We start from the raw sequence: 24,957 nt of genomic DNA, 5'->3' as shown, positions 1-24,957 counted from the left end.
TGGTCTTAAAGTATTGGTGAAATAAAGACAGATAATGCCTTATTTAGAGGCTGTATTGTCTCTGCCTTGTTCTCTCCCGTTATATGGATATACGTGGATCTTCAGTGATCTAAATATTCTCCGAAGGACGCCGACTTTCACCAAACTGTTATCGGTGAGTAGATAAAGGTATTTTATGCCAGAAATAAGGTCCAGGTTTAAAAAAAACAATCTTCCCCTTTTAAGGGGAATAAAATCAAGCTGTACCAGTTCATGTCTCCACAGATGCATTTCAAAATAACATATCCGTTTACCAACTAATCAATACAATCTTGATCTCAAACTTGATGGGGATTTTAGTTTCAGACTGATTTTTTCTTCCACAGTGATCGTTTCATATAATGTATTTATGTAAATAAAGACATTTTTTTTATAATTTGAATTGAATTTTGCAACAAAATTAGCTTATAATTAAGAATGCAAAAGTAATTCATTCAGATCGTGATTAAAATCATATTTTTTTCTTTAATATATATCACGATAATGTCACTTGGCTGCCATGGCAACTGATGATGGCGTGCTGCTCTCCTCACCCTGCACTGCGCATGCGGGAAGTATTACGTCCTCTCGCATTCAGGAAGTGTGATCAACTTTTTTCAGCATCCAACCCTACCACGGGACTTTTCATCACACTGACGCGAGTAACCTCCCTGAATAATTGCCCAAGTGTTATTACAGCACGCAAATCTCACAGGGAGGAGTATGTGTTCGTTTCCAATTCACACTTATTCGGTTGAAAGGCCGCCCAGATTTCCTGTCCTCTCACAAACGGTGCACTGTCCCTTTAACTGAAGAGGGTCGCGCGCAGTTGGAGCCGCAACCTTTTACAGGCTGAACACCACCGCTCGGTCTGAGTCCATTCATAAACAAGACATTGTCTTGTGAAGAAGCTCCTGTTGTAGCAGCTGTTACTTCATCCAGACAACCGGAAGTGAGGGGCAGGCAGCAGCACGATATCTTCACCTCTATCGGGGAAAGGCTGAGGGAGCAGAAGTGACTTCCCATGGCTGAGCCTCCTGCTGATGGTCTTGACTTCTTGAGCGAGCCGCTAGGAGCAGGAGGCAGCTCTATTCAGCTCAGACCCAAAACATGCTTTCTTCCTCGCAGGGTTTCCTTATTTCTACGCGCTTCCGTCTATACCAAGTCACCCCGGTTTAAATAGCTTTCTGCTTCCATCCTTCTTCTTCTTTTTTTTTTAACATACGTATTTATGACTTTTATTTTCCGATAAATTCAAATACATCAAAGGAGCCGTGGACCTGACATACCGATGGAGCAGTGAGTTATGGCAGCGAAAGAGGAACTGTATGCCAAAGTGACACCGCGGAGGCAGCGCCAGAGCCGACCGAACACCATTAAACATGGGTCCACTCTGGACGTGCTGCTGTCCATGGGCTTCCCCAAGACCAGGGCGTGAGTGCACCGCTGCTTTGTCCCACACACACACACACACACACACACACACACACACACACACACACACACACACACACACACACACACACACACACACTATTATAACTAGGCTGAGCCAGCAGCATCCAGTACGTTTTCTGTCCTGGTCAAAAGTTCCCTTCATCTACATCTCTGTGTTTCAGCGGCAGCATCAGCAGCTGGTGAGAAGCATTTCTGCAGCTGATCAGAAGCATCTCTTGATGCGTGTTGTTACTTCTTGTCGTAGCCTGTGGGACCTTTTCAGATGACCTCTTTTAAACTGACGTGTTTGATCTTTGATCCACAGGGCACTGCTTGCTTCACAGCAGGATTCCGCTGTAGGATTTTACGTGACTCACTTCAATTTCTTGCAATTTGCTAGGAGATAGTATTTTGTGGATACTCATCAAGTTGTTTCATGGTTGTTTTTTTTTTTTCTTGATTGCTACTACAGCGGTGGAGGATATATTCCACAAAGTAAGAATTAATGATAAATAAAAGTAGATATTACCCACAATATTTGCTGGAAAAAACAAACATGTCAGCTACATGTTTGGATTCCCCCCCCCCCCTGGTGACGAACAATCCTGGAAATGCTGCTGTCTGAGGCAGGCGCTCCACTTGCTGTCTCTCCTCGGTTTTCAATGAAAGCCTGATCTTGTGGGCACTTCCCTGTTGTGCCTCGCAGTTCTTCTTTTCATTCATCTGCAAGCGCCGAGGTTGCCAGGAAACAAGCAGTACTGGCCCTTGATTGTAGTCTATGGATTATGTAATACATGAAACGATGACTGTAGTCTGCGTTCTTCTTGAGTTGCTGCTCTCAAACAAAGCTGTTTTACCTGGTTTTAAAACCAATTGGAAACCAGTTTCTCCGTGATGTCGACTTGAATTCCAAATCTTAAGTTCTGAGCAGCTTACTTTTGTTCCTGTGCAAAACTACCACAATCATAATGCCCCCTCTCATCGTCCTGTCAGCGACTCCCACGTTATATATTAAGCCTGATGATCTCAGCACACAAAGGCCTTTTTGTACGTGTAGCGTTACCCAGGTATCAAAAGAAATCTGAAATGATTCTCCATTGTTTGCTGTGGCAGTAATCTCAGAACGCTGTGATCCAGTTCGAAATGTTAGCTTGTTAATTGAACAATGGCTTTCATAAGAGAGGTAAAAAAAAATGTTGAACAGCCTTTCCCTTTTTAACCAGACAGATACAGTATCTCATAGTCTTTTTTTATAATATCGTGGTATCTCAGTCCTTTTATCCTCTTTGAAAGCAGCTGAGGTCATCCACGCTTTGAAAGCTTAGACTTTAGCCCCCGCCGCTGCTGCTTATTGAACCACTGCAGACAAAGTGAGCGAGATCAGGTTATATCTGCAGACTGGCATCTGTTCACAGGGCAACCTTATCCACTTGGATATTTTCAGATGATTTAGTGTCATTACAGTGAGCATTTGTTGTGAAATACAAACATGTACATCTCTCAGGGCTGATTTGACGGCTGATTTACGGAGAAATAAGATTCAGAACTGAGGCAAAAGCAGGAAGAATTGGAGGTTTTCCTGCTCTGCTCCTATATCTGCTTCGACTAGGATCACAGCCATCGTGCATGTCAGTGATGAAAGATGACAACACTTTATGTGTCCGTGTTATTTTATGAAACAGAGGCAGATGAAAAATTATGTAATTTTTCCAAATACATGAAAAAATGGTCAAACTTGGGAGTGGTCGGTCATAGAGACATTCAGACAAACATTCTGTCCAGTTCCTGGCTTCTGCAGACACGTTTCTCCTCCTGTTTAGACACAACCACGCAAATGGAAATGATCACAACGCATATTTAATATGTCAGGTTTTGCTATCGGACCTTTTTTGGGACGGGACGGCGGGTGAAAGCGTTTCTCAGTTTCTGCTTCAGGAAACAAAAGCTCCTTTATGTTTTAGGGCTTGTTTTCAGGCACAAGGAAGCACGGCTCATGGACACACACACACACGCACACACACACACACACACACACAGAAATGGCTCTTCTATTTTAATTGAGGGGGATTTTTTCTGCTGACTCATCCAGGAATTGACTAAAGTAATCAGATAGGAGCCGGGTGGACAGTGGTCTGTCTCTCTCTCTCTGTGCCGATGGTCAGAAGCAGCACTGGAAACTGATCCGGCTGAAAGAGTGACACCACAGACTTTTGTCAGGTTACCTCTGTAGTTTGCTGCTCTTTAAGTATGTTTTGCTGGAGATGTGAAAGTACAAGCCCGCTAAAGCACCAAAGATGGCTGCAGTAACACAGTTAGAGTATCATCAAAGTGTCTCTTGTCCATCCCCGGGCCTGCTTTTAACGCTTCACTGAGCCCTCTCCTGCTTTGAGGTGCACACTCTAATTACTGTGAGAGTTTTTAGGACGGTCCCCGCTGCCGGTCCCTTCACACCTCTGAGCCTTGTCCTATTTAATGATAATCAGTTTTCCTTCAAAGTGCTTCCTTATATCACTGATCATCAGTGTATTTGAAGTCCCAAAAAGATCATTGCCCGGTTGTTTATCTTGCATTTTCATTGGGATCCTCGCCGAAATGAGCACGAACTGGGGCGGTCGGTGGCATAGTGGGTTAAGCAGACGCCCCATGAACAGAGGCTATAGTCCTCGCTGCAGCTGGCCCCGGTTCGAGTCCCGCATCAGACGGCCCTTTGCTGCGTGCCGTTCCCCCTCTCACTGCCCTCTACTTCCTGTCTCTCTTCAACTGTCCTATCCATTAAAAAAAGGCCTAAAAGCCCCCAAAAAATTAGAAAAAAAGAAATGAGCATGAACTGACTAATGACAATTTTTTTTTTTGCTATTAGTGAATGTGCGAGCTCAGACTGGTATAAACCCTGTGTGTCTGTGCAGTTTTGTGCTGTGTGTACAGCACAAATCAGCTCAAAGAGTCTCTTTGCTGGTCCATGCGTTTCTAGCTGAGGTGCAGCTGTGGATATTTTTAAGAAAAATGATGGACTAAGTTGTGAGAAATGTCGTAAAATCAAAATAAACAGGCGGCTTTTGTCATGTCAGCCATGCATGAAGCATGACGCTGCACGAGAGCAAAAAAAAAAAAAGGAGCATAGACTTATGGCGACAGGTTTATTTTGTTCAGCAACTCAGAGAAATAGTGTGGCAATTGTGAGTGAGTGAAGGAGGAAGTTGATAAGAAAATTGTAATGATAAAGGAGAGAAATGAAAGATGCTGTTGTTTTCCATCTGGAAGTACCAAAATCTAAACAGTCGGTGCACTTTAAACCAGCCAGAAATAATTTTTAGATTAGAGCCGCTGTGCAGCGCACTTCGGTCAGTGAGCTCCGTTCTATCCATAAGAAGCTGAGAGTTTATTTCAGAACTAAGAATATAGATTCTCTCTCAGAGGTTCCACTTATATTTCCACTGAGGAAATTGAAATTCATCCAAAGTTTAAAAGTGAAAGTTTATAGACGTTTAGGTGTGGATTCAGTGCCTTTTTAACATTTATACTTTTACTCAAAGAGCAATGAGACGACCTGATGAGCAGCTGATCTCTGAACCCTTGTCATGTTCACTGTTGAGCCTCTTAATGTTTCAGTTACTAACTCTTTGTGAAAGCTTTTGTATTCTGTTATCGTATTAGATGCAAATAGAATCGTCTCTATATTTTCCATCGTGCTTCTCAGGCAAAGACACTAGAGCCACTGTGGTTACTGAGATGTAACGCTTAAGATAAAATGCATACGTCAAACGCACATTTCTTTTCCACCACGTCTGCCTGTGAAGCCTTTTGTGAGTTTAAGGGGAAGTCGATGTGACAGTACGCTCTTCCCCTACCGACAAAGGTTTCATAACCTTCCACATTACCCAGAAATCCACTGACGTGGAACATGCAAAAAGCATTTAGGAGGCTTTACATGTACTTTTTTGTGAAGCAGCCACAGAATAATAGCAAAACGTAACTTTTGCATACACGTGATGAGCTGGTGCCAATTCATGCAGCAAGAACAAACTCCAAGCTTGTGTTCAAGACAGCCAAGAGGAAGTTGCTCATTTCCGGAAGTGGCTTGTGACCTTTACAGAGCAGTCTGTTGAGATGGTAGTTTGAGGCAGGCTGAGGCAGATTCAATTAATACTCAATGCTGACGGTTTGGTGATTTTTCTCTTCACGGAAATGCTGCATTCTTCGTTCATTTTAAAAGAATGTTCACTCACTTAACCTCTTCACATTTAACTTTTTAGCTGGTCTCTTTGATCTGGAAGTTGAATTTGCACCCTCACCAGAAGAAGCAGCTCTGACGGGCCCGTCATCCAACCATGGCTGCCACGCTCGCTGCTTCCTCGCACTTGTTTGGGACTTTGTGATGCATCATGATTTTGGCTCTGTGCCTCGTACAGCGTATTCATGGTGAATCATTTTCTGAGCGCACTTTGACTTGTTTCGCTGATGATGAGCAGTGCTAAAAAAACAACACTCAAACAGTGCACCACATTTTAGGTTTTACAACATTTCTATTTCTGTTGGACACAATAACCCAGTGAATGCCATGATCAACATCCTTCAGTGACACAAAGGCTCTCACGGGTCACTGCTACTGGTGTCAAGCTGTGACTTGCCCTGTCTGACCTCATGGACTTCAGATCGCTCTTGTTCATAGATAATAAAGTGAAAAGAGTAGAAATCAGGCTGTACACAGCTGGCTTTGTTAGAGATGTGGCACTAAGATGCTGCCTTGTCAGCTGGAAAAAGGTTTATGAGAGTACAACACAGAAGTTGGCCTTGTTAGTGAATCTGCTGACCCTACACGGAAGCGTGGGTTGATGCAAGTCTGTTTGTGAGGTTCATACGAGGCTATTACCAGAAACCGTTTGGCACAGTTGAGCACAAATAACATCTAAGCATGGCTGAGCAGCTTGTCTGGCTCTGTTCAAAGTGCAAATGAGTGTTTAAAACTATTTTCAATCAAAAGTAACCGAAGCCTGCTCGACGAGTTGCTAACTGCTGCTGGATGACGTCATACACCGGTTTGCATAGCCATTGTGTCCCATGTTTGCTTTCTGCCAGTAGAGGTGACCTGTGCCAGCTTGTTTGTCTTACTGCAGCTAAATTCTCAGCATTTACATGTGTTGTGTTTAGTGTCTAGGATAAATTAGGAGGAAGGGAAACAACAGAATTGCGTCTGACCTGTTAATGACGTGTTGATTAAAATGACTCGACGTGACTCGCCAGCTGTTTACGATCTGAGCTGTCAAACAAATGCACGTGACCGGCATCTCCGATGTTTTATATTCCAGATTTTCACAAAGAGGAAAATTGATTCTTTGCGTTTCCCCCTTGTGAACGTCCACCGCAGGATCTGTTTGTTTGTTTTCTCCTGGAGATAAGAGCTGCAGTTATCAGCGCTGAAGCTGATCCACGACACACGCAGCCCAGTTTAAACCAGTCAGTGGAAACGTGTCTGATTCACAGCTCTATTCTGCAGCTTTCCAAAAGATCGTTTCAGATTCGCTTTGTAAGTGAAGGAGATCCAACAAAGTTATCTTATGGCTGCTGTTAAAAGGATTCCTTAGGGATGATTCATTTTGGGAAAATTAAGTCACACGAGGGAGATGAAATCTCACTAAATCTAATGAGAAAGAAGAAACTTCCAGATGGTTTTACTGCGATAAACAGACTCCCTTTAAAACCTCAGCTTTCTGACGGTACAGTTGGAACGTGTTCTTTTCTGCCTTTAGAGTTGATGGCAGGTGTATTTTTTTAAGGAAAAATAAGAAGCTCAGCTTTAAGTGCTAATGCACAACCAACCTAACTGACCTCCATGTGTTTGATGGCATCTCATTTCTTATCTAACACAAACAAAGTAAAGCTTTTTTTTTTGCTTTTTGCTTTATAAATGACTCCTTTTCATATTTCCACATATTTAAAGAAGGCTCTAAGCTGAACCGTCTGCACTGAAGGCCTTAACCAGTTCAGTTGATTGAATGAAACAAGTCAGCTGTGCTGCTGCAGGGTTGGAACAGAAGCCTGCAGCCACACCGGCCCTTTCACAGATCAGTTTGAGACCGCTCACTGCTCTGAGCTGTCAGGACACCAAATATTACACCTGCAATGTTAGCTGTAAAGTCTAATCATCTAAAATCTTTTTATCAGATCCGTAAAACACTTAAAATGTTATCTGCCACCATCTGGGTCCAAACTTTCCTCTTTCGCATCCTGGACCGCTCGGTCGCTGAAAGAGTCCCGATCATGTCTGGTGTTTCTTTCACCGCTGGCCCAACAGGTGCGAGCATCGCTTGAAAGCTGGTCAGAGTGGAGAGCGTTCCCTGAGCTGATGGGACTCTCCTTTGAGTGCAGCTGAGTGTCAGGCAGCAGCAGAGCTCTCAGTGCTGCTGGTGTGATAAGTGCTTTGAGATGCGTGTTTGTCATTTGGTTGTAAACAGGAAATGTTGCTTCGCCCGTCAGGGAGGGGCTCCTGGGAGCATCTTGCTGCAAGTGTTTTAGCATTTGTATATATTTGTGTGTGTTTGTTTGCTAATTTATCATGTTTTTTCTTCGTTCATGGCTAATGTACCGCCATTAAAAGCATGATGTTTATGTTGTCACATCTAGTTAGTGGGACAGGCTGGAAAATGTCCGAGTTTGATGTAATAAACAGTCCAGAGAATGTTTGCATATGTGAGAAGCCAAACACAGCCAGAACATTTGATCTGTAGTGGGGTCAACTGTGGAAACAGGAACTGAACACACAGCCATATGTGGGTGACTGAAAGGCTGTTTCCAATATAGACTTAAACGGGAACGGATGCCTAAATGGAATAAAAGGCCTCATCTAATAACGGTCACAGTCACTCGCTCCTTTCTTTGAACTCATTCTTAATCCAGGCAGTTTTCTACTTCACATTCCCCAATCTTTTTAATCTTCATTTAGCTTTGAACGGGGGAATGCCGTTTATAAATAACTTGCTCAGTTCTTGCTAAGAACAAACCAGATGTTGGATGCAGTTTGTCCAGGACTATTTCAGCAGATGGAACACAGTTGAAACATGAAATTTCAGTCCCCCACTAAGATGTGTGTGTGTTGCAGGGTGGGGCCTCCACCAGGATCCGTGCAGTGCATCCCGTTGATTTGTGATCTGATAAATCCGGGTTTTATTTCGTCGATATAAGCCCGGCTGACTGTAAGACGATGCGAGCATCCATTCCACCTTTATAGACGTGTGGTGTGAGACAAAAACTTCCTTTTTGTTAAACGTTGCTAAACGTCTTCCTGTTCGATTTTAAAGTTTGAACTGAGAAGGATGCATGTTTTTAGTTACTTTTATTTACTTGGTGCAAACGTTCAAGCAGACAGTTCAGACGCCATTCATTAAACAGCTTCGATATATTGGAAATGGTGAGTGTTTAGAAGGGATTTTACAATATTTATGGTGTGTCTTAAACAAACTTTAACTTTTAATATGAGCCAACATGGACTGATTCACTATGGGCTTTACAAATATAGTGAATAATGTGAATGCATTTCCTTCTATTTGAAAGTAGTGTTCCCTAAGTATTCATAATTTGGTTCAGATTCAAATTGGAGTTTTTTCTACATTTGATACAGATCAACCAAGCACAGCAATGTGAGCAGTGCTGAAACAGTCTGGTGGCTCTCTTCCTGCGTGACTCTTCGGAGGTTTGATGTCCTTCAGCCCAGAAGCAGCTGATTTAGCAGCTGGAAGATGAGAATTCTGCTCCTATTTTGCTGTGCTATCAGTTTAAAGCTCTCATGGATAATTCAGTTGCTCATTGTTTAATAGTGTATAAATTAGCAATGAGTTCAAACAAGTTTGATATTCTGAATGGTTGAAGTTCTGTTTAAGAGGATGGCTGGTTTTCATGCACGGCTATGCGTGCACACTCAGTGTTTATAGCAGAACGGACCTCTGTGATGCCACTCTTTGGTTTGAGGACAGCCGTTTTGAAGCTTTCAGCTTTTGGTTGTCTCCACATTGGTTTCTCTCGAGCTCGAGGTGATCACAGTTAGACAGGAAGGTGGAACTGAGAAGGGATTCCTGAAAGCGGATTGGACAAAAGTTGTTTCTTTGGAGACTTATCTCTTAGGTTTTTTCAATTATTTTCAGAAGAACCAGCAGCACATCCATCAGAAGGAGGGAATGTACCTTTTGAACGGGAGTCTGTTGGAACCAGAGATGTTTTGGAGCCAGTGGCATTGATCTTTAAGGCCGACTGTACACATGTATACAGTCTTTGTGTGTGAAGCAGACCAACATCGGTGTGGGAAAGCCAATAAGATAGAAATAAAATGTGATCACAACAAGAGAACTCAATGAAACAAAGCAATGCATGAACATTGTGGTGGAAAAAAAGCAGCTATAACTTTGCTATAACTATCGGGTTTTACATGGAACTAAAGTTCTTAAAGGAAAGGCGGGTTGTTTAAACAGCAAAGTCAGTCTGTGCCATGCAGTGTTCAGCTGAAGCAGGAAGGAAACTGGTGGCCCCTTTGTGCTCCTTGCAGAGTTAGCAGTCAGTGCTAAAGTGCTATGTTCCTCTTGTAATGAATAAAGTCAGAGCTATTATCAGCACAGGCGTACAAGCAGCGAAGCCTGTTCAGTATCCACAACGTCAGTCACCACGAGTGAATGGCTAACTATTTCTGACCTAGTTATGAGTGGAACATCTGATATTCTATAGATTGTCAGACATACTATTGAATTTGGTAGCAAGAAGATGGGAGAAAGTATTCAACATTGAGCTCAGCTCGGCAGAAAGCGTAGCTCTGAATATTTTACGCTACAGTTAAGGAAGGCATCGTCAGAGCTCCAGTTGTTGAAGCCATCACACCGGTATTCTTTCCAGATACTGCAGGGTAAAGGAACTGGCTGATAGTCATAATTCTCCTGAGGTGTAGTTTTTTTAACTGGTACAATGAAACATATTTTCCTTTTTATCTGGAAAGTTTAATGCGCACGAGACTCAGTGGAACTTTGGGGTAACAAACATCAGGAAAGGTTTTCAGTGGAACCACAAAAAGACACGGCTTTGGAGGTCTCCCATTCTTTTTGCGGCCTAGATTCAGAGTCATCAATTATTACAGCATGGGTGCCTCACTGCAGACATGCAGCTCAATATTAATCTTTCATATTAAACCTTTTGCGTACATTAGCCACCGTCTCCTCATTCATTAGTTATTTGTTGTGCAGATTCTCGTCTGTAATGTAGATTTTTGACTAAAGACGAACGCGTTCAGCTCATAGATTCTTTGACCTCCTTTTGGTTTTTGTCTGTGCATAATTATGCACGCGTAATGGATGCACATTACTTTGATGTCTTCTGTGGCCTCAGAGCAGCGGGAAATGAATGGCTTAACCGACTGTGCATTTATGTCTCAGCCGTGTGACAGGATGCAGTGCACGTGGTCTGTGGTAGAGGTCTGCCTGACCCTCCATCGAGAGGCACCTCTCCAGCGGCTCGCGTGTGTGTGTCAACACCGATGAACCGCAAACAAGTGCCCCCCCGACACGCTGCTCAGCGTCTCCTGCTGACATCATGCGGTTTGTTCCAATTTGCATCCAATCACATCTCCTAAAAGCAGAACCATGTTGCCATCAAAGTTGTCAACTGACTGGCTTTAAGTGCGACAAGAGACCAAGAGGGGCCACTTTCACTGTTAGCTCTCCTACACTGGAAAAAAATCAAAATCTTACCAAGTATATTTTTCTCATTGAGTATCTCATTACAATTGATGTAAGACACAATTACCTAACAAGTACCATTTCAGCAAGATATAGGGACTTGTTTTAATACAATACATCTTGACTATCTTGTTAAGTGAAAAAGTCTTGAAAACATCTTGTTTTGAGTCGGATTTCACATGAAACAAGCTTTTTTTTCATTTGAAGAGGTTTTTCAGCTAATTTCAAAATCACTTTTAACTCAAAAGTCCTAAATATCACATTTTATTTCAAGAAAGCCAAATTTCACTAGTTCCATTGGCAGATTTTTTTGCTTATTTCAAGCAAAAACGTCTTTGTTGTTTTTTTTACTTATTTTTGGAGGGGCATTTTTTTCCAGTGTAAAGTTGAACCTTTCTTTTATTATTACATACAGCTGTGAGGCCCACGCCCCCATGCAGAGAGCTATGTGCCACCTTACTGACTGAAAATGGATACGAGCTGCGTCTGCTGCTCAACACCTTCTTAGTGTCGACACCAGGAACAGGGTTGCAGTCATTTCAGAAGCCTGGAAAAAGGACAGATTAAATTCATGAACGTCAGTTTGCCCATAATGTAAGACCTTTGTATTATTTCATGTCACTTGCATAAAGTACCACTGAGATAAGCAGCAAGCAATCCAATGTTCTAGCCTGGATTTGATTTGGTGATGCCTCGGTCACATCTGCTGGTAATCCCGTCATGCCTCCTGAATGATCTGCGTTTTCCTTCTGCAAACAGCACCAGGTGGAATCCCAGAATAAGACGATTGCAGCCAACAACTGGCTCGGTGTTTTAAGCCCTCTGCGTGCAGTATCTGGGTCATTTAGATGCACAGTAAAGTATGTGAATGTGGAACAGGTGACTTTGTTTCATGCTGTAGTAGATCTGTGGTGAGCCATCTGTGACCGTGCTGCAGGCTCGGCGGTCCCATCCAGCACTCTGTGCTCTGTCAGGGCACTCCGCCCCAGGGTTCGGGGACTTTGCCGTATCTAGGACCCTCTCAGTGGGACAAATTTAAAAATAGCTCATTGAATTTGGACGGTAGACCGGCACAATGAACACTGTAAGCGCCGTCACTCATAGAGATGCTGCAGCATGTCTGCATCACGCTGTGAATAAAGTCAAATGGCACCAAAACACATGACTTTTCCTTAGTCGGTTGTTCTTTAGAAAAAGGCATTATTATGAAGCTTTTGTTTAATGCCCAACTAATGCAGTGAATGGGTGATTTATTGGCTTGTGGCTGTGCTTTGCTTTCACATAATGCACAAAGAACTTCAGCTGAGAGGAGACGGAGTCACACGGCGTAGAGCTGAGCTTTAAATGTTAAATACAGGAAAGAAAATGCTCATCACAGCTGCTTATGTAGCAATAACTGATGCACAAAAAGAAACTAAAGCAAAGATTAGTCATGGCACCAAGAGCCAACCAGCACCAAGGTGTCCCTGGCAGGATTCTGCTGTGATGTGAGTAAACTAATCACGTGCACTAAGCCACAGGTTCGTGGTACCGTGTGTCAGATATCTACCAGCATAGATGTGTAACTATGTCCTAACTGGACAAACTGAAAGAAAACTGGGAATGGTGCATTATGGAGACCTCTTCATACTCCGTGTTAGATCTGTCAGAGCTGAGGCGGGCTTTTCGCAGACTGTGTGGCATCCCTTAAGAGGCAGCCTGCGATACAAGGTCATATAAAAAGACACTAATTAGATTCTGAGCACTCAAGAGTAATTCTGCAATCAGCTCTCCTTTGTTTCGGGGGTTGAAAAAGTTTGAGATATGAAATGACACAGATAAAATGTGTGCTAAGACGGGAACACTGTCATTGTTATTTTCTAATATCCACGACTTTATAACACAAGGGAGTATTTAATCTGTCATTTAGAAGGTTTTCAGACCCTTTGGATTATTGTATATGCTGCTGTGTATTGGCCTCATCTCACCTGATTCTTTGTGTTTTCCTAAGCAATCCACACACATATTTCTGCAATGTTTTATAGATTCCTTGAAATAACTCTTCCCGTTACATAAGCATTCGGATCCCTTGTCTAGACACGCTTGATTGAGCCCTGGTCCATCCGGCTTGTTATGCTTCGACAGCTTGTAATGAGTCAGTCTGCGCCTGATTGAATTCGCTGGTCCCAATCAAGAAGGCACACACTCGTCTGTAAAGGTCTCACTGCCAGTCGGGTGTGTGTGTGTCAGTGAGGAAACCGCACCATGAGGTTGAGAGACATTTCAGTTTACCTTCAGGAAGGGAATGGATCAAGCCACGAATGTGCAAAACACACAAGAACGTGTCTGCAGAGGTGAAAGTGTCCAAAGGCAAAGCAGCCACAAAAAGTCCTAAATCAGGCTGCCCAGCCACACTGAGTAATCCCACAGCAAACACCTTGGTGATACAGGTAGCAAACAGGCTAAGGTCAGTATGAGTTCCTTCTTTAAGGTGGGAGATGCTCACAGAAGGGAAATCCTCGTAGCCTCCACCAGCATTCAGACCTTTACGTTCCAACGGCCAGACAGAAGCTAGTATTTATTCAAAGGAAGATGACAGCTGCTTGGAATTGACCAGAAGGCACCTGAAGTACTGATGAAACAAAAACTGAACTATGTCAGAGGAAATCTAAAACAGTCAAGCATGGTGATGGCAGTATCAGTCTGTGGGGATGAAGGTTGCATTTCAACAAATAGAAGCACAGAAAGAAGAAAAAGGTGAAAGTCCAAGCATCTATATTAAGATGTTACTGATATGCATACATGTATAAAGTACTAGCGATTCAGACTTGAGTAGAAGTACAAGTACTCTATCAAAAAAGTGACTTGAGTAGAAGTAGAAGTGCTCTTTAAGCACCGTACTTAAGTGGAAGTACTAAAGTATTAAACATGTTTTGTACTTAAGTATGGCAAGTAGTTTATTTTTAAAATTACTACTCAAGTACTTAAAGTAAAAGTATTTGGTAATGTAGTTATTAAAGAAATCAGTCGAAAGTTTGAAAATCAAATCGTTTATATTATTCAAAATGTTTGGCTGTCACAGCAGTACAGCGGAGTCTACAAGAGCACCTTAAAACATTGCGCTCAACTCTTTTGAACAAAATAAAATGTATTGGCAAGTATGTCCCTTCCCCCTTTAAAGCATATCCCATCACTTCACACATTACACATTTTCTTTTCATCCATGTCATTTTCTTTCAACTTGTTAAAAATATTTCGCAATCTCTCGGGAGGCGTAGTAGGCATTTCATTTTGTATGAATTGTCTTTCACTCCGGCGAATGAAAACAGAGACTGTAAGTAGGGCCAGGGGTGGTCTTCTTCCTCACCGCCACCACCACGATCACTCGAAGTTGAAGGTGTTTCTGGTTCTTCCATCTTTGGTTCAAACAAAGCACTTTCTCTCGACGCAGGCAGGCAGCAGAGCGAAAGAGGCTGAGCAGAGAGCAGCACGAGCGGTCTTCTCACCCTTCAGTTTGCACACATTAGATCTACGTCATGTATAACTTCGCGCCACAGTCAGTAAAATTGAATGCAACGGTTGTTATAGCAACCATAAACTCTGAACGAGACGTTAGACTTGAACTAGAGTGACTGTGGGGTTTGGAATGATTCCTAACATGTTTATAATAACGAGTAACGATGCGGCACATAACAAATGTATCGGAGTAAAAGTACTAAACTCATTGAAAATATGTACTGAAGTAAAAGTGGAAGTAGGAGAAAAAAATAATACTCCAGTAGAGTACAGATACAGCATTTTAGTACTAAAGTAGAGTAGTGAAGTAGTTCTACTTCGTTACTATACATCTCTGCTGATATGTAACAACAATGTTGATGGCTCGAATCTTTCTGTCAGCATTCTGTGTACTGACGGTTTGAATCTCTAGTTGTGTGCTGCTGAGGAAATAAATTGTTAAGCACGTCAGTGAGCTGGTTTCTCCTCACACAGTGGTCGTTACTTAATCATGAACCTCACCCTTATGGATCAAAAGGATGCTCAAGCTCACCGGCAGTAAGCTCTGAACAGGGATTTGTGTCTCTGAGTCAGAACCCACGCTCGGTTAAAGCTGCAGTCTGCAGGATTTGTTGTTGTCATACGTAAAGTCCTACTTTTTGGCATTTTAAGAGTTTACATGATCTATCAGAACGCTTGAAGTTGAAAACGGTGACCTCCGTAGTCGCAAAATGCAAGAAATGCTTATTTTTTAACCGAAAAATAAAAAGTTATTCAACTTCCTGTCCCGCCCCTTCAAAACACACGAGAACTCGTGCACGTAGACGTGCACGCCAGATGCGCCTACACGACTCCTCATTCATCAACTCACCTGTCATTTGCGATCATGGAAGACACAGTAAGTAGACTAGCCCGTAATGAAGTTCAATAGTCCAGATAAATAAGCGTGGGGACGAGCCTACCTTGTGTCGCGCGTGCACAATCGGTGATTAACAGGCAGCAGAGCCCAGCTCGTAAACCTGATTGGTAACCTTTTACCGGTCTGCAATTTTGTAAACAAACCTGCTGGCTTTGGAGGGACCTAGCGGGACATATAGGGGACCTAGAGAACTCATTTTTTTTGTATTGGGGTATTTAATGTACTACTTTCAGAATCCCCGGACAGTTCCAGGCATTATGCTTGAAAAAGAGTTGCAGACTGCAGCTTTAAGGACAGAATCTGATTTCTTAATATTTTCCACGCAGAGAATGGGGCTGTTTCAGATCAGTGTCAGTTCTGTTTCCTGTTTTCAGTCCTCGGGTTTGAATGATGAACCTCTGCTGTGAATTATTTTGTTTGTCTTTTCACTGCTCACTTGGCATGTTGGGTCTTTGTTCTTTGTCATGTGAAAGCTCTGCTGTCTTGAAAATGAATCTTGTGCTGGCTTTGATCTGCCTTTCTCATTCTCTTTGCAGCCTGAAAGCTTTAGTGTCGACAGGAGGCAAAAATGTCCAGGCGGCTTGTGACTGGTGAGTGCAACGTGCACACACTGACTCATAGGAGTTAATGTTTAACAGGAAATCAAACTGAATGTCTTTTAATCTTTCATGTTTCACATCTTATGACTCTGTCACAGCAATGCTGCCCTCTGCTGAACAATAGCTGTTTCGTCTGTTCCTTATCTCCCACTTGTCACTTCCTTTTCTTCACCCCGGTCGCTCCAGGCTCTTCTCCCACTTGGATGACCCTTTCCTGGATGACCCTCTTCCCAGAGAGTATGTGTTATACCTGCGCCCCAGTGGACCGCTGCTCCAGCAGCTCACACACTTCTGGAGGCAGTCCCGCCTTACCTGTGGCAAGAACAAGGCACACAACATCTTCCCCCACATCACCCTCTGCCAGTTCTTCATGGCAAGTTTCACCCTTTGATTGTATATATCTTAATATATGTATATATGTGTGTGTTAAATGCTGTCAGATCTCCATTAAGGTCTTTGTAATCCAGTAAACGTAAAAGGGGAATTAATGTTCCCTCTTTGGAAATACTGCAGGGTTCAGTCAAGTTTTCTGTGCATGTGTCATGGTCGGAAAATCCCTGTCTCAGCTCAGCTGATGACACAGCTTCCCCTCTGTGGGGGCAATGTGTCGCTGTTTTGCATTTGTATTTCACGGTGAACCCCCTGCACGAGAAAGCCGTATGGACTGAATAAAATCAAATCTTCTGCACAAAGTTGAATGTTTATAATGGTGCAGATTGTCATACTCATTCATCTAATGTCATGATATCACCTGCAGGAGTTTCTGGTAGTTTTGTTGCTGATGACAGTTGGTTTTTACTGCTCTCCACTGGCTAAACGTTTGCATAATGGCATGGAGTTGGTCAGATTGTCGTGCATTCCCACAATAATCCAATCTGTGTCGGTGGCGAATATAAACTTTGCCCTTTGACCCAGAAACGCTGTTAAAACGCCAAATCAACTGACGCTTGCTATGACCTTTCCCAGTTACATCATTTCCAAAGTGATCAGCGGTTTGACTGAGAATTACCCTGAAATGAATGGATGAATGCTGGAAGAAGCCAGTCTGTGGCGTGTTCTTCTATTACCTGCTGCAGCAGATGCAGGTTTAACTTTATCTGCATCATTTTGAATCACATTGTAGGAAAGCTTGCTCGTGTGTCTCATGTAATGACCAAGTGTTGGAATGTTGCCGCTGATCTTTCAGTTTTGTTGTCCTCACTTTGCTCAGTGTGCTGATGCAAAGGTGGAGGCTCTGTCTGACGCTCTCCAGACCACCGTGACCAATTGGAAGGGTCGCATACCCATGCCTCTCTCTCTGGAGCTCTACACATCCTCAACCTTCATCGGCCTCTTTGTAGAGGAGCAGATGGCGGAGGTTCTGAAGAGTTTTGCTTCTGATTTTGCCACTGAGGCCACATCCAAAGCAGGTTTGAGTCTCCTTTATCCCTTTACTCCAGAGCGCCTTTTCTGTTCTAGTAAATGTGTTTCAGAAATAAGACCCTTTGTCTTCATAAAGTCTTTTTGGCATCATGAGCATGTTTTCTCATCTTAAAAGTAGGGCTGGGCTAGTTAACTCGTTATTATCGTGTAACGCATTAATTATTTAACGCCGATAAATATTTTATCGTGCACGCACGCACGCATGTTTTTTTTAAATAAAAAAACAAAACAATTTTGGGGGGCTTTTGTGTCTTTAATGGATAGTAAAGTTCAGAGAGACAGGAAGCAGGGGGAACGACATGCAGCATGCGGGACTCGAACCGTGGCAAGCTGCAGCAAGGACTATAGCCTCTTGTACATGGGGCGCCTGCTGTACCCACTACGCCACGGACCACCCCTGTTATTATTTATTATATTATTGTAAAAGTCTGTTGCTCACAGGCTTTTATTTTGTAAAAGTCTGTTGCCGTCTGCTGCGGAACGGGAAAAGAAAGTAATCGGCGGATCCACCAAACATGGAGAAGGGTACGGAACTTTTACTCGGCCATTTTCATTTTTTGGGGGGCTTTTTATGCCTTTAATTATAGGACAGTTGGAGAGAGACAGGAATGCAAGGGGCAGAGAGAGAGAGGGGAGACATGCAGCAAAGGGCCGCTCGTTGCGGGACTTGAACCGGGGCCAGCTGCAGTGAGGACTGTAGCCTCTGTACATGGGGCGGCTGCTTAACCCGCTACGCCACCGAGCGCCCCAGCCGTTTTCATTTTAAAGTTCTTCCAGACGGCGGAGTCGACAGAACCAAAGTCATCTGTAAACACTGCCAAGTTGAATTGTCTTCTCAGTGTAGTAGTTCCAGTCTAAAATATCACTTAAAGGCAAAACACACAACTGATAGCAGCAAGTCATTCAAGGAAACAGACAGTGGAGCGAGGCTTCTACATAAAAACTACAGAAAGATGCTGATGTTAAAAGTGTGTTTGCACAACAAATGTTATGGCACTTTCATTCATATGGCAGCACATTTCAAATAAAACTAAATGCTAAAAGCTATACACTACTTTTGAGTTCATTTTTGGATTTTGCGTACAAATGTGATTAATCATGATTAATTAGATTAAAAATTTTAATCGTTGCCCAGCCCTACTTAAAAGTAATGCTAAGCTAAGTGGATGCCCTTATTATAACTTTAGATGTAGAAAACACATTATTAGCTATTCTCTTAGCAGGAATGTGAATAAAAAATGTGAAACTCTCCGTTTAATAAGCACATATATTTTGTGTTCATTTTGATAAACCACATGTGGAAGAGATACTAAACGGGGATTTGAGGACTACATCATTCCGGTGTTCTCTTTAGCACCATCAATGTTCCCAGACTATCTGGCTGGAAGCCTCTCCTAAAAAGCTTTCATTCCACCTCCACCTCCATCTATCTCTGACTCTTGCTCTGCTGTCTTCAGTCACTTTGAGCCTGTGTCCCTCTCCTTTTTCTGTCCTTGTTCTGGTTGGTATGAAACCTTCAGCAGATGTTGCTCCCCTCGTCTTTTTCTCCCGTAGGATCTTATGTCCTTGACATTGTAAATCCTGGAGTTTTTAAACATACTGTTGTGCAACCACTTCATGTTTCTTGCTCGTGTTTGATATTTTTATTCTGTACTTATTTCTGTCTTGTTGTTGAGGAATTTGAGGAATTTGAAAGAGCCATTACATCATCTCTATGGGTGTATACAATATTTGTGTTTTCTCCTTTTCCTCCATCCAGATGTTCATGTTGAGCCTCATAAGAAACAGCTTCACGTTACTTTGGCATACCACTTTCAAACCAGTCACCTTCCAGTTTTGGAGAAGTTGGCCAAAAATGTGGACGCATCTGCAGGCTGCGACTGGCTGGCCGTGCTCTTGTCCAGGGATATCCGCTTTGCTAATCACGAGGTACGCTTCCTCTTAACGAATGCTCTCCCATCACTGATTCAACTCTTCTCTTAATGACTATCAGCCGTGTCCTCCCCTGTAGACGCTGCAAGTCTTGTACCCGTATGTGCCTCAGAATGACGACGAGCTGGAGTTGCTGCAAGGAGACTTCATCTTCATGTCTCCGGTGGAGCAGACCACTGCCAGTGAGGGCTGGGTGTATGGCACTTCGCTGGGCTCGGGGCTCTCCGGCCTGCTGCCTGAGAACTACGTCAGTCGTGCTGATGAGTCTGACACGTGGGTTGTCCATGGGTAAGGGAGGAAGAGCAGCATTTTTACACATAATCACTGTGGAAAACCTGCGTTGTATGGTTGAGCAAATCTATGGAACTTTGTGTTTGTCTGATTGCCAGGTCTCACTCCTTTGTCAACTGTGCCTCTCCATCTACCTCTGGTAGCACTGTGAGTGGGTTATTATTCGATGGACAGCTAAATGACAGTCTACTGGACAGTTTCATGGATGCTTCCAGCCTTTCTGGCCTCTGTCCTCCTATGCAGGTCAATTAAACCACAAACTACCGTATTAGTGTGTACTTCAGGCAGGAGTTTGAGATAAGAGCTGTCTTTGATACCTCAAGGTTTAAAATGTATCTTAATCTTAGGTGTCAAGGCCAAGTGGTCAGGCCTCCCTATCCAAGATGAGACTGTTTGTGTGTCGCCATGGCGAGAGGATGGATGTGGTGTTTGGCAAACACTGGGTCACTCAGTGCTTTGATTCCAAAGGTTGGCATGCAGAGGAGATAACAGCTCTACGCAGTGGCCCAACATCAGACCCTTTCGACGTTATTTCATCCTTCCTTTTCATTTTGTGCAGGTCGATACATTCGCTCTAATCTCAACATGCCGTCCAGCCTTCCAGCTCGAAGCGGAGGCCACCGGGACTACGACAAAGATTGTCCTATTACTGTGTTTGGCTCCACACAGGCCCGTCTTGTGGGTCTGTAGTTCTCATTCTAAGTTTATTTTAATGTTCCCAATGCAGAGATACCTCCGTTCACTTAAGAATCGCGTGTTTAAAGAATCGTTTGATAAGATGACTGATTAAAATGTCTGCCGCCGGCATCGGCCTGTGTTTCGGCCCCTCTCAGGTGAAGCCCTATTGGACAGCAGCACGACGATAGACTTCGTTTACTGCTCTCCTTCTCTTCGCTGCGTCCAGACCGCTCAGCACATTCTACAGGGTAAGACCCCGGGCCACAACAACAGCTTAGCATCAGGCATCTTATCAGGAGCTTCAGCTGGGTTGCTCATCTGAAATCTGATGATGACAGACTTTTTCAGTTGTTGTCTGGAACCACTAGTTTTCACTTTATTACACGTGTAATAAGTAGGGCTGGGCAACGATTATAATTTTTAATCTAATTAATCACATGATTTCCCTGACTAATCGCAATTAATCGCATTTGTACGCAGAATCCAAAAATGAATTCAAAAGTAGCGTATAGCTTTTAGCATTTAGTTTTATTTGAAATGTGCTGCCATATGAATGAAAGTGCCAGAACATTTGTTGTGCAAACACACTTTTAACATCAGCATCTTTCTGTAGTTTTTATGTAGAAGCCTCGCTCCACTGTCTGTTTCCTTGAATGACTTGCTGCTATCAGTTGTGTGTTTTGCCTTTAAGTGATATTTTAGACTGGAACTACTACGGTGAGAAGACAATTCAACTTGGCAGTGTTTACAGATGACTTTGGTTCTGTCGACTCCGCTGTCTGGAAGAACTTTAAAATGAAAATGGCAGAGTAAAAGTTCCGTACCCTTCTCCATGTTTGGTGGATCCGCCGATTACTTTTTTTTTTTTTCAGCGATAATAACGAGTTAACTCGCCCAGCCCTCGTAATAAGCTCCAAGAAAAACTCATTGAAGTTTTTCAGGAGATCTATCAACATTTCACATCCATGCACGTCAAAACCTTAAAACTCTCCAAGCACAGTTTGAATTAGTTTGGGAACAACAAAACATCCTCAGGGAACCAACATCATTTAAAAAAAAAAAAAAAAAAAAAAAAAAAGACATTCCTTCCTCTCTGCTTTTTGCAGGACTTCAACAGGATGCAAAGACAAAAATCCGGGTGGAGCCTGGTTTGTTTGAATGGACCAAATGGGTTTCAGGCACAAGTTTACCCACCTGGATCCCCCCGGCTGACCTGGCTGCCGCTAACCTGAGCGTGGACATAACGTACAGGTACACAGCAATGCTGACACTGCCGCATTTTGATCTGGAATGCTGTCATCTGATGTTTTCTAATGCAGCTATCAATTTGTCCCCAGACCTCATATTCCCATTAGTAAGTTGTCAGTGTCTGAGTCCTACGACACCTACATCAGCAGGAGCTTCCAAGTGACCCGAGAGATCCTGACAGAGTGCAAAAATCTGGGTAAAATAAAATGATGAACGTGCCTCATATCCAAAGTTAGCAAAACATCAAACATGTGCAGCATTTACTGTCAGGGTGGGGTGGATGGAGGACACAGATGCGGACTTTTTCAAAAGAAAACTGGGTTTATTAACAAAAAACAAAGTAACAAAAGAAAGCGGCTGAGCCGGATTCAAAAAACTTAACTGGGGATAAATACTTGGAAACAAAACAAAGGACTTAACATGGCATGGATAAATAGATACTTAACTTAACGATGACGTGGAACATGGGTAAAACGGGTAGCATGGGTACGTAGACATGGAGGGCACGAAACAAAGGCAAAGATCTGACACACTGAGGCTCTGTTTACATTAATTCATTTCACCATTTCTTCGTGTCGGCGTCTTGCAAACTATTTACATTTACACTGAAACGGGGAGCGGCTGATTCGCTAGTCACATGACTAATCAGCCATCACATCACATGAACGCCCTTGCATCTGGAGCATGAGCACCTGCTTTATTTTAACAGATTTATCAGGGCTGCTCTGGACATTCGAAAGTTCTCGCGCCATTCTTCGGCGACAACAACTTGGTCCACGAAATTGTCCCACCATGCGCTGCTTCTTCCCGGTCTAACCCAAAAGCGGCGCTTCATGTACGGCTTGCGTTGCTGCAATGGCTGGGTTCTCATTATAAAAGCCGAGTAGCTAGAGCTCAGCACTGCGGATCCTCGTTTTTCACCGTTTACAACTGCTAAAATCAGCATCGTATGCGAATGCTTACGTGGGCTCCGGCGTCTTTGAATCCTTCCACCTATGAAGTCGTATTCCAGTATTTAATGTAAATGGACAGTGCATCCGCGATAGAAACGATATAGAAACAGATTAGTATAAATGGCACCTAAATAGAGAGTGATTGGAGAGTGAGTGCAGCTGAGGGAAAAAACACAGGTGAAGTGAGTGAAACTAATGAACTGGTAAGTGAAGGGAAACTAAAACATGGCAAAACTAAAAACTAAACATGGACCAAGAACCAAAAACGTGACCTAAAACATGAAACTTAAAACACGAGTCCATGGGTGTGACATTTACAGCCTCTTTCCTAACAAGTAGGGGACATTTGAATGCGTCTTGTAAACAGATTTAAAAAGCCAAAGAAAGTATTTATCTAACCTGAGCGCTGCATGTTAGCAGCAGCAGAGTCAGCAGCAGTAAAATAAGCAAATGGTACAAGTGGAATGTGTCTTTAAGTTCTCTACCTCTTTCACACAGGAAACACAGTCCTGATTGTGGCCCATGCTTCCTCCCTAGAGGCCTGCACTCGCCAGATACAAGGCCTCAGCCCCCAAAACTCCAAGGACTTTGTCCAAGTTGTCCGCAAGGTCAGTTCATTGCTTTGGCTCCAACGCTTATTCCATTTCTACGATATCCTTTCCAGTTCCTGTCTATTCTTGTTTGAGAGCAGGAACATTTTGTGTTGTGTTTTCTTTTGCAGATTCCTTACTTGGGTTTTTGTGCTTGTGAGGAAATGGGAGACACAGGGGTGTGGCAGCTGGTTGACCCACCCATCTTGCCTCTGACACATGGACCCAATCACAGTTTCAACTGGAGGGAAATGCTAATGCATGACTGAAGGATATGCCGTTTGGCCCTCTTTTGTTTTGTTGGCCTGAATCGCTGAAAAGAATATTTATTTCTTCCCACGTTGTTAGAAATCCAGCCGAATGACCAAAAGAACTGAGTTTGGCTTCCATCAAAGACATGTAAAAGAGAAAAAAAAAAGGGTCCATAAATGGAGGCAAATATAATCAGACGCACTGCTCAGGAAGGAGAAAATACAGTCTATGTGGTGATCCCAGCATAAATGAGCTTTGTTGCCTGTTTCTCAATGTTATACTTGTATGACCAGAATGTGGAGATGCTACAATAAATATGGAGGTTTCTTGTGGGATGTGATGAATCAGGTTTTTAGCTATGCCAAGCTCTGTCTGTGGCCCCTCCTCAGGCTGAGGGGCAGCGGTGAACTTTGAGCTCTGCTGCCTTCTCACACACTGTGACAAGAATTAGTTGAGAAGGACTTGTATCACAGAAGTATTTTTCCATGTGTCAGAAATGATTTAACTTGTAGCGACAACCCCCTTGTTGAAAAGCACAAAAGAGAGGCTGACAATCAGAAAGGGGAGCACTGATCTTCATCGTTTCTGGTGCTGAGGTGGGCAGTTTGTTACACCTGTTCCAGTCCTGTAAATGTCATATCATTTCATACAACCTTAACACTTATGTGCCCACATGAATATTTTAACCATCTTGTAAGTCACGGTCCACAGTATTTATTTGGAGGCAACCGAGTCAGTGTGGCAAAAGAAAATTAATATAATGATACACAAAATGATGTTGCATTGTGAATTATATCCAGGTGCCTCAACTAAAATTCTTCCTTGTTTATCGTTACCCTGATACTCTGTAAGCCTCATAACCACAATGCTTTTCAAATAGTCCAATTCTTGTTCGAATACTTGGTGCGTTCAGTTTTTTTTGGTTATATCAGGTGATTTAAGCGCTCACTGCGTGTATCAGTTATTTGCCGTATGACTGAAAATCTGTTGACACCATACAAATGAATAAAGCAAGGTTTTGGAGCTATACAAGCCAATACAGATCAGCCTGTATGTATTCTGTCAAACGTCCCACTGTTCTTCATGCAGGTGAATGCTGAGGTGGTTACTCCTAAAAACCACATTTCCAAAGAAAGTCGGGGTGCTGCCTAAAACGTGCTGAAAACCAGAATGTAATGATTACTATTTCATGACAAATTTGAGCTCATATTGAATGTGATGGCAGGAGCACGTTGGTGCAGGTGGCAACAAAAGGCTGGAAAAGTAAGCGACGGCTGGAGGGACATGTTTCAACCAAACAGGCTGAGGGGCAGCAGGTCAGTAGCGTGATTGGGTAGAAAAAGAACACCTTTGAGAGGAGGAGTCTCAGACATGAATATGGGCAAAGATTCAGCAAAAAGATGTGTACACAAACAAAGACTCTGAATTTAAGTT

The 24,957-nt window shown here is 43.0% G+C and overlaps 1 protein-coding gene across 1 annotated transcript; it reads left to right on the top strand.

Annotated features, from left to right (window-relative positions):
- The first annotated feature begins 823 nt into the window (after positions 1-823).
- ubash3ba (ubiquitin associated and SH3 domain containing Ba) lies at positions 824-24,569 on the top strand. The gene is made up of 14 exons (XM_075487850.1): positions 824-1,452; positions 16,095-16,148; positions 16,344-16,530; positions 17,368-17,566; positions 19,339-19,508; positions 19,591-19,799; positions 19,901-20,045; positions 20,150-20,270; positions 20,362-20,484; positions 20,636-20,728; positions 21,587-21,731; positions 21,818-21,924; positions 23,180-23,289; positions 23,403-24,569. Exons 1-14 carry the CDS (start codon positions 1,325-1,327, stop codon positions 23,538-23,540), a joined length of 1,929 nt encoding a protein of 642 aa, XP_075343965.1. The 5' UTR covers positions 824-1,324; the 3' UTR covers positions 23,541-24,569.
- The last annotated feature ends 388 nt before the right edge of the window (positions 24,570-24,957 follow it).

Source organism: Odontesthes bonariensis, chromosome 16 (assembly GCF_027942865.1).
Source record: "Odontesthes bonariensis isolate fOdoBon6 chromosome 16, fOdoBon6.hap1, whole genome shotgun sequence".
NCBI lineage: Eukaryota > Metazoa > Chordata > Actinopteri > Atheriniformes > Atherinopsidae > Odontesthes > Odontesthes bonariensis.
This window is presented reverse-complemented; position numbering and strand designations above follow the sequence as displayed.